Here is a 12,171-nt window from a genome sequence, read left to right on the forward strand (position 1 = left end):
AATTCTTGTTCAGCTATGTAAAAAATATAACTAAAATTTCAACATTTTTCTTTTATTATTAAGGTTATTGCGGGAACTTGGCAGTTTATAACAAAAAAATAAGTGGAGTTAAAAGTTTTTAGTCCTAGTTAATTATCTCGGAAAATTTTAAAGGATGATATCCGTATTTTAATTTAATTTTATCAAAAAAAAATTAAAATTATTAAGCCAAAATAGGAATTCTATGGCAATTTCAATTTATAGCCGGAAAAACTTTCATACAACAAAAAAATTTTCTGAAATTTTCAATTAAAAAAATTAAAATTCAATCATTGAGACATCTTTTTTGTTTAGAAAAAAAATAACATTGCGGTAGTCACTATTACTCCAAGTAAATTCATCAGAAGTAAAAAAAAATCGTGATAGCAGATGAGTTGAACTAATAATTACCTAAAAGAAGAATTTTTGAAAAAATAAACTTTAAATTAAAATTTAAATTTAAGATCAGAAACAAGAAATGCCCTCGTTTATGTACGACAGTACGAGCTTGATTTATTTGCTAACAGGAAATATTTAGCTTTTTAACTTCAGATCACCCTACTTGAAGTAATCTTATCCATCGTAAAGATTTTTCCGAAAATTTTAACGAAAATCAGTTCCCAAGGTTCCCAATAACTGCAATTTGAAAACTTTTATATGAAAATTTTAGAAAATATAACTTAAATACTATGAGTTTATAAGATATGCTTAAGAGCTTGAGTTCATTTATAATACTGAAAATAATACAGAATAATGTATAACTCACGTAACTTCTGTAGAGATTTTCGAAAAAATATTACAAATTCATTGTTAAATAAGTTTGAAGGCTAAATTCCATGCAAATTTTCAATTTTTCTTTGAATTTAGCCGCGGGATTTATTAATTTCAATTTAATTTCAAAACCAATTCAATTATATCCATTGCTTTTAAGCTAATGCTCTTGAAAGATTATTTCAGATATACAGAAATTTAAAGAATTTTATATTCAAGTAATAACGGCCTAAAGTCTATTAGAATTTTTCAATTTTAGTTTAAAATCATTTTCTGGATTTATTTACCGATCGATATCTTTTAGAAGATTTTTTAAAATTGTAAAATTTACGCTAAGGAAAATTTCCTCTGAATTGCTGAACTTGGGATGAGTTTGCAAAAAACAAACGAGCAGTAAAAAAATCAAAATGGTCAGAAAAAAATTTAAAATGAGCAGTAAAATATCTAATTATGGTCAGTAAAAAACTTAAATCTTTACAAAAATAGGTCTAATTTATTTATTTAACATTTAAAATTGTTGCAGATAGAATAAAAGGCTCTTTATTTTCCCTTTGCCAAAATTTGGACGATAATACTGTTTCAATTTTTTTGTTACTGCTCAATTTTAACTTTTTAATTGCTCATTTATACAATGCCGAAAGAGTTTTTCCCGACTTTTAAAATTTACAATGTAACACATAAATTAATCAGTTCCGAGGCTGAAATCTAAGCAATAATTCAAATCTTGCATTGAATTTAGCCTCCGACGGATTTATTTTAAGAGGTTTTCTAAAATTGTAAAATTTATAATACAACCATTTCTGATCTTCTCTGATAATTAAAATTTGCAATGTTGATGATTTTACCACAATTTTAATATACACGTTGCATAAGATGCTGTCCAAATTTGTAAAATAAAGAATAAAACAGATTTGACACAAATATTAAATTGTGAAATATGAGAAGTCAATAATATTGGTGATTAAAAATTGATACTTTGGTAGTTCGTGGGGATCGTGGGTGTCTGAATTACGATATATTTCGCGTTTTATTGCATAAAAATTGTAGAGCTGCGCAATTTTTGTCACACCTTCTCACCCCCTGCAAAACTCCAATGATCAGAATTAATCCCAAGAACTTCTAAAATAGTTTTTTAGGTTAAAAGAAATTACCATAAACATGAAAAACTGCTAAAAGTCGTGCGATTAGAATTCACGCCCAAAAAATTCCATCAGAAACACTAAATGGGGTAAAAATGGTAGAATTCTCAATTGATAAATCACAAGAGAGTGTGCCCTTCACACAAAATCGTGCCCATACGCGAGGCTGATTGAAATCTCCGCGGGTTATGTGTTTCAGCTGCCGCACAAAAACTTTAATTAATTAGCTCCAGTTACTTAATTCCGTTTGTAAAAAAGAACCAAACACTTGCACAAAAAAAATCTGCACAACATCATAAGTGTCTCCCCAATTTGATTTATAAAAAAAAACGCATGAATGGGAAAAATAAGGAGAAAAGAAAGAAAATTGATTTTTGCCTCCAAATGCGTTGCATGATGGATTTTTGACTTGAATTTAGCCGGTTTTATGTGGCCCCGCGGATACAGAAAACAATAGATGATCGCCATTCCCACCACTTCATGATCCCCCTTCTTGATTTCTCTGGTTCAATTCTCAGTAACAACAACTATAATGCGTTGTGTTATTAAATTCAGCAATTATTAGAGTGGCCAGAGAAATGTCTATGAGTTTTGGGTGAAAGACCAAAAAAATTCAGAGGAATATATAGAGTTATTGCATTAATAAAATTGCAATTTGGAAAAATCATACTAGGACATTAAATTCTCTACACATTGGGAGTAATTTTCGTCAAAAAATGAATTTTTAACAGAATTTTGACGTTTTCACCCAGAATAGTGCACTCAATTTCCTTGAAAAAGGCAATTTTTGACGAAAATTTCTCCTAATGTGTAGAGGTCTTTTAGTACAGAATTGTGCTAAACATGAAGAAAATAAATTAAGGGAAATTTTGAATTTGAAAATTACATAAAAATAGGATCGAGAAGTAAGGACGACTTAAGTTTCGGACAACTTAATTTTTTTTTCTATGTTCTTAATGGATTTGACCCATGGCTCTTTTCAGAAAATGTGGGGCACTGGACTAGGTATTAAATTGTAATATTATAATGGATCAAAGTCATTAAAAACGTGTTGAGAAAAATGAGTTGTTAGAAGCTTGAGTAGTCCGAAGCTAGCGTGCTTTCCCTTAATTTGTTATTTAATTCAAAAGAAAATTATGCTGTGTTACTTTTAAAATAATTTGGTATTATAGCTGTTTTAGTATTTTGCGATGTTTATCAGGAAATTCGGAAGAAATATATCTCTTGAAAATTGATATTGGAATTAAAGGAAAAGATATTGGCTATATAAGAGAAGAGCACCAGCGATCGGTAGTGTTCCTCGGATCGTCAGGTTATTACCATATTGTTGCCCTAATCCAAATGAATTTTTAAAAATTATTAGCTACTTTTTACCATTTAACTCGCACAAGAATGCAGTGCATTTGTTTAGATTTAGTTTATAAAACCAATTTTCCGTGATATACCTGGAAAAATTCGTGACGATCCGAGGTACACAGTACATACTAACAATTACGTACCGTCGTTGCGGGTGACTTTGCACGTTTTTTCGCTATTTTTCAACTTTGCTCTCTAAAAGTGGATAGTTAAAGTGAAGGGAGGGGGGTTTTTGAGTAAAATTATTTGTATTCAGTTGTTAATGAATGGATTTTGTGCCACTAGCATTAATTTTATAAAATTTTACTATGTTTAAAAAAATCAAGAAAAAAGGCTTGCACTGGGGTTAAGGTGCGGGTGACTTTGCACTTTTTAATAAATACTAAAAAATCAACAATTTCTGATAATAAACGACAATGAAGATATTTACATCTATGCATGATATTTACATCTATGCATGCTATATGCACGAGATCTACAAGATGACATGATCGCCATCTTGATTTGACGTTTCTGTCCGCCATTTTGAATAACTGTCAAAACCTTAAACTGGTCCGATTGGATTGAAATTTTAGTATGTTGTAGCTGATGTCAAGACCTTTTCAGAACGTATCTATGTCCCAGTCTACGTCAAGTATTTACCAAATATTTACCTAGATACCGAGGCTCACATTTTAAAATTTTGAAATCATCATATTTTGGCGATCTTTATTTACTAATCCTTAATTTTAAAATCTAAATGAAATGCCTCAGTAACCATTAAAAATGGTTGAGGCTTTTATTTTATATATTTATTTACTCTTACATAATTAAAAAAATAAATAAAAAGTGAATTTATTAATTTTTTTTATTTTTTTTATTTTTGCAAAAACAGTTTTTCAGATCTTCAAATAATATGCTGTTATAAAGAAAAACAATCCTTTTCTTTTTGTTTGTTATTTAGATCTCATCGCCTAACGATAGTACTGTCTTTTTTGTGATGATTTCGATAAAAGAAGCTCTCCGTAGTTCTGTATTCATGAAAATGTCAAAATTTTGAACTTGGAGCTCCTGTATCCAGGCAATCGCTTGACCTAGGTCGGATGTTATATATGTTCTGAAAAGGTTTTGACATCAGCTAGAACATACTAAAATTTCAGCTCAATCGGATGAAATTTTTGTTTTGACAGTTATTCAAAATGGCGGACAGAGACGTCAAACCAAGATGGCGACCACACCATCTCGGTAACTTTATCTTGAATTATCAAAAAATTGGATAATTTTTAGCCAAATACTTTTATAATAAAGCTTTAGAAAGATCATTACATGCAATTTTATAACATAAATCATGCGTTCTTAGAAAGATAATAGGCAAAAAAAAATATTTTAATAAAAATTATCAACAAAATCAAAGTGGATTATTCTAGCCAGATAAATTTAGAATAGATTTGGGCAATTTACTACTCTGAAATCGATTTTGGAATTGCACCTTCAGATAACTTTTTCACGGAGCCGTTTTTTGACAAAATACCTATATTAGCATTTCATTGACTATTACTGAAACCACAAGAATCCTTTTGAGGATCATTGTACCTTACTTGGTACTTAACATATCCCTATATACTTTGACATGGTAGATCGGATCGGCGAAGACCATCAATAAGTGCTAGAATTGTTCAAAGTCTCACGAACAGCAGAGTGCAAAGTCACCCCCCGAGTGCAAAGTCACCCGCAACGACGGTATATTATTTATTAATTAATTGTAAATAATTAAAATTCAAATGCACCGATAGAGTTAAATGGATCACTAATATACCGATTAGCATACACAAAAATACCAAATAATACTTTGAGGCTTATTTTTTTAACCAAATATATCGATCATGTCTCTTAACATTCCGATCCGGGGTACTCTTCCCTTATAGAGCTAAATAAGTCTGACAGCTAAATATTAAAAATTTTCAAAAATCATATAACTTCTATACTTTTTTTTAGTACTTCTTAGTTTTTACTTTATTTCCGCTCTTATTTTTATTGAATCAGCTCCTTTCCGCAGCTCTCTTTTTAGTTAAGATATATGTATCTACACCAATTAGAACCATTCTTTTATTTTTACTTTTCATTTTACACATTCTTTTGGTCAATTTTAGTCTAACTACCGCACTAAAATGTTTTAGAACAAGTCTGAAATTTATTATGAACTTGAATAAATAACCATAACACATCATTCATTTATAAAATATAGATTAAATTTTATCCACAAAAAAGAGATTCTTAAAATTATTTAAATTTGAAAAGAATAATTAAAATCGATTTAAATGTAGTGAATGTAGTACATGCATGAGCTAAATACCTAAATTTTGTAAATTATTAATTTCAGAATTTTTTATCAGATAACTTAAAGATCTAGTTTCTCAAAAGCTCACAAATTTGCAATATTCTTATAGCAAAATAAAAAAAAAACTTTTCAGAAACAATTTTAAATAGAAAGGGAACCCGGGGAGCCGGGGCAAAATTAGCCAGCAAATGAAATTTTTGATTGCGCAAAATTTGTAAGAAAAATGTTTGCAACAGGCTGATAAATATTTCAATGAATAGGAAGTGATGTGTTTGATTCAAGTGGTTTTTTCAATATTCCTTCAACGGCAGGCTATAACATACCACTGTCTAATATCATGCGTGGCTAATCCTGCCCCGGCCTCCCTTATGGACTTATTTCAAAGTTTAGAGTTTTTTTGATTTTAAATTAAAAACATTATTTTTTTATTTTACTTTTAATCGTGACTAAATTAATGAGTAAAATTTTATTTCAACAAGAGAATTTAGAAAAAAATAACCATAGGTAAACTGTATACTAAATTTCAGCATTAAATTGAAATATTCTGTTACTTTTTTCAGGAGTTGATTTAAACCTCGTTATTAGTTTATCGCCTTTGTTTTCTCTGTAATCAATCTTAACACATTTTAAAATGAATAAAAAATAAGCATTGCATCGAGGGCTTAAGGTAATATTTCGGCCACCATGATTCTTGTAGTTGCTTGCCCTTTTAGAACTCTTCTAAGATCTTTTTCAGATTTATTGCGTTCGTAGCGGCGAGACTTTTTGTCTTTTCTGCATTCTACAAATAAATCCAAGAAAACGAAGAAATCAAGATCTTGTGGAATTTTGAGAAACAAAAGAAGCAACCGATATTGCAATGGCGCAACATTTTAAGGTTAGAACTAACATAACCTAAAACATTTCGAATAAATTTTCTTAATCAAATAGAAATATACTGAGCTCTCTGATAATAATAATTACTGATTACACAATATCTTCTAATTATAATCAGTAGATATTGTGACCCAAAATAACAAATAAAATCCATGCAGAGTGAAAGAGATGATTTTTTGACATTCGTATTTGATAACTATCATCCGAATATCGGGGAGCCGAATATTGGAGGGCTTTATGTAAAAATAAAGGCCAATTGTTTATTTTGTTTTAGGTTTAAAAATATCAGGTTATGTTTGGTCTACCCTCGAAATATCAGATTTGAGTAAAGAATAATCCCAAGTAAGTAAGTTTATCCTTCTAAGTTTATCACTGTCAGGATCACAGTTCCAAATATGAAAGACAAAATTAAGTGACCGGTTTTAAATCTTGGTAAGATGTCTTTTAACAAATTATGATAAAGAACAATTTGACAATTCTGAAGCGTTTTGTCTGCCTGAACGGCCTGAACCTTTAGTTTTAGGACAACTTTTTGATAATAATTCATTAAAATGTGAAATTCAAATGAATTTGCAATACAATATTTTTTCTATACTTTTAGGGTTAACATAACCAAAAATACATTTTTTTTTAAATTTAATTTAACATCAAAAATGTAAGACAAATTTGTCATAGTACTTTCTTCAATGATGATTATTCCCACGGTGTATATTTAACGCAATAGCTGAATAAAAGAAGAATCTCGTAAGCTGCGTATTATGCGTATTCTATTCATAAAATTGAAAAACTTCAATTTAAAACTCTGCTAGATCACTCAAAGACTGGTAAATATGCGTCATGAATCCACTATATAAAAGTTTCGCAATAGCATAAAAGTCGTGCTAACGACCCAGCTTTTGAGAATGATTGTACATTTTTTGCCACTTTTCCATGAAACATTTTTCGACAATATTGGATCAATTAAGGTAGAATAAAGTGCGAAAAAAAAGAAACATTCATTATCTTTTACTATCACTTTATGACATTCACTGGATATATTGCATTGCATTATTCATTTGGGACAAAATCTCAAGAAATGAAATAAAAACCTGTTACTTGGGCGCAAATTGTAACAAATCAGATCTCTGCAGAAAATAATATAAAATAGAAATTAAAAAGAACTCTTGCTAGAAAAACCTCGGAAGAAGTCTTCAATGTCAAATATTTCTGGTGGTAATATGGGGGGAATATTGAGAGTCTAGTGCCCCCCAAAAGAGATCCATTAGAAATCGCGCGCCAAAATGTTTCCAATTTATCGCATGCGCACAAATTTTACCCTTTTGGTCGTTTTTTGGGCCTCTCACTCGGTCAGCCAAGCCCCAGAAAAGAGTTTTCTTTCACTAAGCCGCTCTGTGGTGCATTTCGGCCCCCCACCCCCGCGATTGGGGCCTTGAGCCACCGGTCAGTGTCCCGCACTCCACTTGTCGCGCCATTCTTGCACCTTCGCGGACCGCTGATCAATTGTTCAGTTCAATACAATTCGATTTTCACACCGTCAGTTGAGCTTCTGGCGCGCAATCGAACGGTTCTTGTGCGGTCTCTAATAAAATGAAGATATCTGTAGTGCTACTTGTGACCCTTCTGGGCTGTGCTCTCGCCCAGGAAGAGCTCTCGTCCAGGCGGGACAAGCGAACGGCTCATTTTCTGCTGCATCAATTTGCCGATTTACTGGGATACGACATAATCCCAAAAGCAGCTGTGGTCACAGATATTCGATCGAGGCTGGGACTGCCTCCTCTGCAGCAGCTGGGACAGCCTCAGACTCAACCCCAAACCCCACAGACACCTCAGACCCAGACCCCACAGACTCAACCCCCAAAGACTCAACCCCCACAGACCCAGGCCCCGCCAAAAACTTCAACTATGGGTACCAGCACAACCACCAGGGGCAGTTCTACTGCATCCCAGGCTCCAGCAAAAACCCCCACAACTTCCGCCCAAGCTCCTCCAAGCTCCGAAGGACCCGTGAGACTTCCCTTGCCTCTGAACATCCTAAACAGACTTCAGCCAACAGTTCCCATTCTCAATCCAATTAATCCTACCCCTGCGGTTCGCCTAGAACAACCTGCACCACCTGCGCCTCCGCAGCAACCAGAATTCGGAATACAACACACAAACTTCAGTCTCAACTACCTCTTCACAAGAGTCCCTCCCACTGCCCCACCATCGGCTTCATCTAGTGCTTCAGATTCCAATTCAAATTCAGCTTCCGATGAGGCTCCCACAGGACCCTCAGCTGAGGCTCCATCTGCAGAAGACGGATCCCCAGAGAACCCTCCCAGATTCGTAGACGACAATTACGTGTTCAACCCCCGGGACGCAAGTGATGAGGAATACAACCCCAATCTAGCCTTCAGTGGCTGGAGACCACCAAATCCTGAAGATTTCAACTTCGAGGAATCCAGTGAAGTGAAATTTAATCCAGCTCCTACCACAAGGAGTGCTCCCCAACCACCTCAGTTTTCTAAACTTGATCCTGTAGCTGTAGCATATCCCCATTCAAACTACATTTCCGCCTTTGTTCCGGGGTCCTTGCACAGACGACGCTCAGCCACGAGCCAGCATAGTGTCCATGTCAAGACTCCTGGAAGCTTCTACGGCTACGTAACGTACCATGAGCCTCCCTACGAAACTAGAAGGTTCCACTAGAGACATTATCCTAATTAGTCCAATTCCCATTTCCCGCCATTTTCGCCCAAAAGACGCCTCGGATGAATGCTGGAGCTGTGACAGTGATAGAGACTGGTGAGCAACTCTAAGTTTACTCACATGAAAAGTTCATAAGTGAAAATTTTGGGTTTAAAATGATCAAAACTCTTCGTAAAAGTGTTTATTGTGTTTGAAATTTCTGAGCAGGACTCCTGGGTGGAAAATTAGGCAAAATTCTAGTGGAGAAATAAATAATTAGGGCATAGGTGTGCAAGGACCGTTTGAAACCGAATAAATGTTAAATGAAAGTTGTACGTCAATGGTCAAAGTGCTACCTGAACAAACTTATTTTGACGTTTATTCGGTTTTAACGGTTCTTGCACACCCCTGAATTAAAGATAATCTGTAATATTTGACTAAAGTTGCATTAGATTTTTTTCACTTTTCATGAGAGAACCGGGAGATCTTTGGACAGAAACCATTGTTCTTTTGGCTAATAGGTTACAATCGGCCCTCTCTTAATTGATTCTTGTTTAAACGGGCTACTTTATCATTCGGGTAGCTGGTGCATTTCCAAAAGTTTGTTGACAACGTCAGTTGGATAGGCAATTGTCGTAACTTCTTCATAACCTCATCAGCAATTCATGTATAGTATGCGTATTTCCATATTTTTAGAAGAAGTGCTAATGAGGTGATGTAGAAGTTGTGACCATTCCTGATCTAACTGATGAATTTTTAGGTTAGGTTACGTTTGTTTATTGAAACAAATATGCTCAAATTTACCATAATTTCTCTTAGTTTTCTCGTGATTATTTATCATTGAGGTTTTTTATGGGATTTCCACTGATTATGAGCACTATGAGTACGTAAATATATTGTAGGTTATGTAGATTTGTATATGAACCACAGTAGACTTTCTCTCAATCGAGCATATGCGAAAAAGCCTTTGTATTATAAAGAATCACGATGAAACAAGAGGAACTACAGCGAATTTGAACACATTTGCTTTAAAATCGAACGTGAAAATTGTCAACAAAATTTTGCGCCCGATTGAAAAAGAACCGATGAGCGAGAGTAATACTGTAAAAATCGTTGGCTTCCAAACAATTTCGTGCTCGAAGTTCGCTATAATTCGAGTGACATTTTGCCCCAAATGCTCAATTAGGACAGACGACAGAGCCTGCTGTTTTTAAAAAACTTTTAGGTTATGTTAAACTTAACCTAAGAAACTCAAGGCAAATGTTGTGCAGCATAATCTTAAATGTACAGAGAAATTTTAATCAACAATTTTAGCCAAGATAAACATTACTAATAGCCACAGTTCTTTGCATTTTAAGTGTATAAAATTCTAACCTCAAAAACATACTAAAGTTGAAATTTTCAAAATTTTTTCAAAAATTTCCGATTTGATTCATTGATTCTTTAAAAAAATGCTCGATTTTGTAATTGGGATTTTGAATTTTCCTTTTCCAAAGTGACTTTTCTTGAGGTTGGGTTATAAATCCATAACCTCAAATCTTAAAATACAGTAGAGTTCCTCAAATTTGAACATTTGGCGGGTAGATGACATTTCTCCGTTTCTCACTCCTTAAATTTTCACAATATATTTTCAAAAACGTGACGGAATTTATGTGAAATGCGCTTCTTCTGAATTAGAAAAAATAACTTTATAGAATAAATCAATATAATTTATTGTGAAATGAATGGAATTTGTTGGGGAAGTTAATATCATACGATAATATTGAGCAAACACCAGAAAATTTTTTTTTCTAATTCAGGCTCCATGCAAAACTTATTTCACATAACCTCAAATTCTACTTTTTGAATTCAACCGTAGTTCAAATTTGAGGAACTCGACTGTAATCAATTTATCAGATAAAGGAATTAATGCAAAAGACAGCTGTGTGTGTAATTTAATTGTAAAGAATAGAGAGACACTTTGTAAATGCGTATCGTACTATGTGAATGTTATTTATTTATTTATCCTTTTAGCCGTTTTAGTAATGGTTCTTGGTCATAATAAGCCGATAGACTTTATACCTACAAAATGGGTAAGGGGGCAACAATAAAAGGCTTAATGCAAAAAATTCTTTTCAAGTGTTTTGAAGTGAAAATTTGGGGTTTAATTTAAAATCACAAAATAGTCATTTGAATGCTGAATCTAACCTTACACTCCAGTGGATTATTTCAAGAGGGAAAGGCTTGTAAATTTCATAACGAAAGTGCATTTTTTATTGCCGATTTATCCATATAACATACAATAAACAAATACTTAAACTTTAAAAATGTTTCCATGAAATAAAACAATTGCTAACATTATAAACTATTTATTGAGGTTAGAGTGTTAGGATTATGGGATTTGAATACATTTTTTTGGACTTTGATCTCTGAAAACTCTCTTAAAAGTTAACCCTAAAGATTTAACCGATTTTTAGTGAAAAGTTTAGTCTTAATTTTGAAATGATGCATAATAAGAGCAAAAGATCGTTTGTCTGTCCTTTTGAGGTTATCTTTGACATAACCTAACTAGGTAAAATTTCTCCTTTGGCAAAATTTAGGTCAGAAAACTATGAGAAATACGATTTTCTAGTTGATTCGACAGAGAAAATATTGCACAATTGTCACAAGAATGGTCAGAAAAACTTTTGCAAATTTAATTAATCTAGTTCTTATGCATAAAATTTAATACAAATTTTCTCAGTTTCAGGGTTCTCTGAGCGCCAATTTCTTCCATTCCAATGCATTTTCGCAATAATTTGCATTTCACCGCTCCTATGCCCACGATGATGATGTTGTATTTTCCCTCTGGCTGATTAAAAGAGAGTGCTACAAATTTGCAATTCTTCAGCTTTATAAAATGCGCCAATTTTCGCCAGATCAACCTTCAAACAATATGTACATTTCTGTGTCTCACGTATTACCCAATAAAATAAATTAATTTGTACAAAATGCATTCTTTCCACTGCTGTCTCTCCATTCTTTCTTTCTTTTTCACCAATTCTGCAA

General features: G+C 33.0%; 1 protein-coding gene across 1 annotated transcript; it reads left to right on the plus strand.

Moving 5' to 3' along the window:
* Nucleotides 1–8,042: 8,042 nt before the first annotated feature.
* LOC129809671 (uncharacterized) lies at nucleotides 8,043–12,103 on the plus strand. The gene is made up of 2 exons (XM_055859696.1): nucleotides 8,043–9,261; nucleotides 11,867–12,103. Exon 1 carries the CDS (start codon nucleotides 8,065–8,067, stop codon nucleotides 9,163–9,165), a length of 1,101 nt encoding a protein of 366 aa, XP_055715671.1. The 5' UTR covers nucleotides 8,043–8,064; the 3' UTR covers nucleotides 9,166–9,261; nucleotides 11,867–12,103.
* The last annotated feature ends 68 nt before the right edge of the window (nucleotides 12,104–12,171 follow it).

This window comes from Phlebotomus papatasi, chromosome 1 (assembly GCF_024763615.1).
Source record: "Phlebotomus papatasi isolate M1 chromosome 1, Ppap_2.1, whole genome shotgun sequence".
NCBI classification, from domain to species: domain Eukaryota; kingdom Metazoa; phylum Arthropoda; class Insecta; order Diptera; family Psychodidae; genus Phlebotomus; species Phlebotomus papatasi.

Coding starts and splice junctions, on each gene's coding strand:
- LOC129809671 (XM_055859696.1), top strand. CDS start 8,065: ATGAAGATATCTGTAGTGCTACTTGTGACCCTTCTGGGCTGTGCTCTC.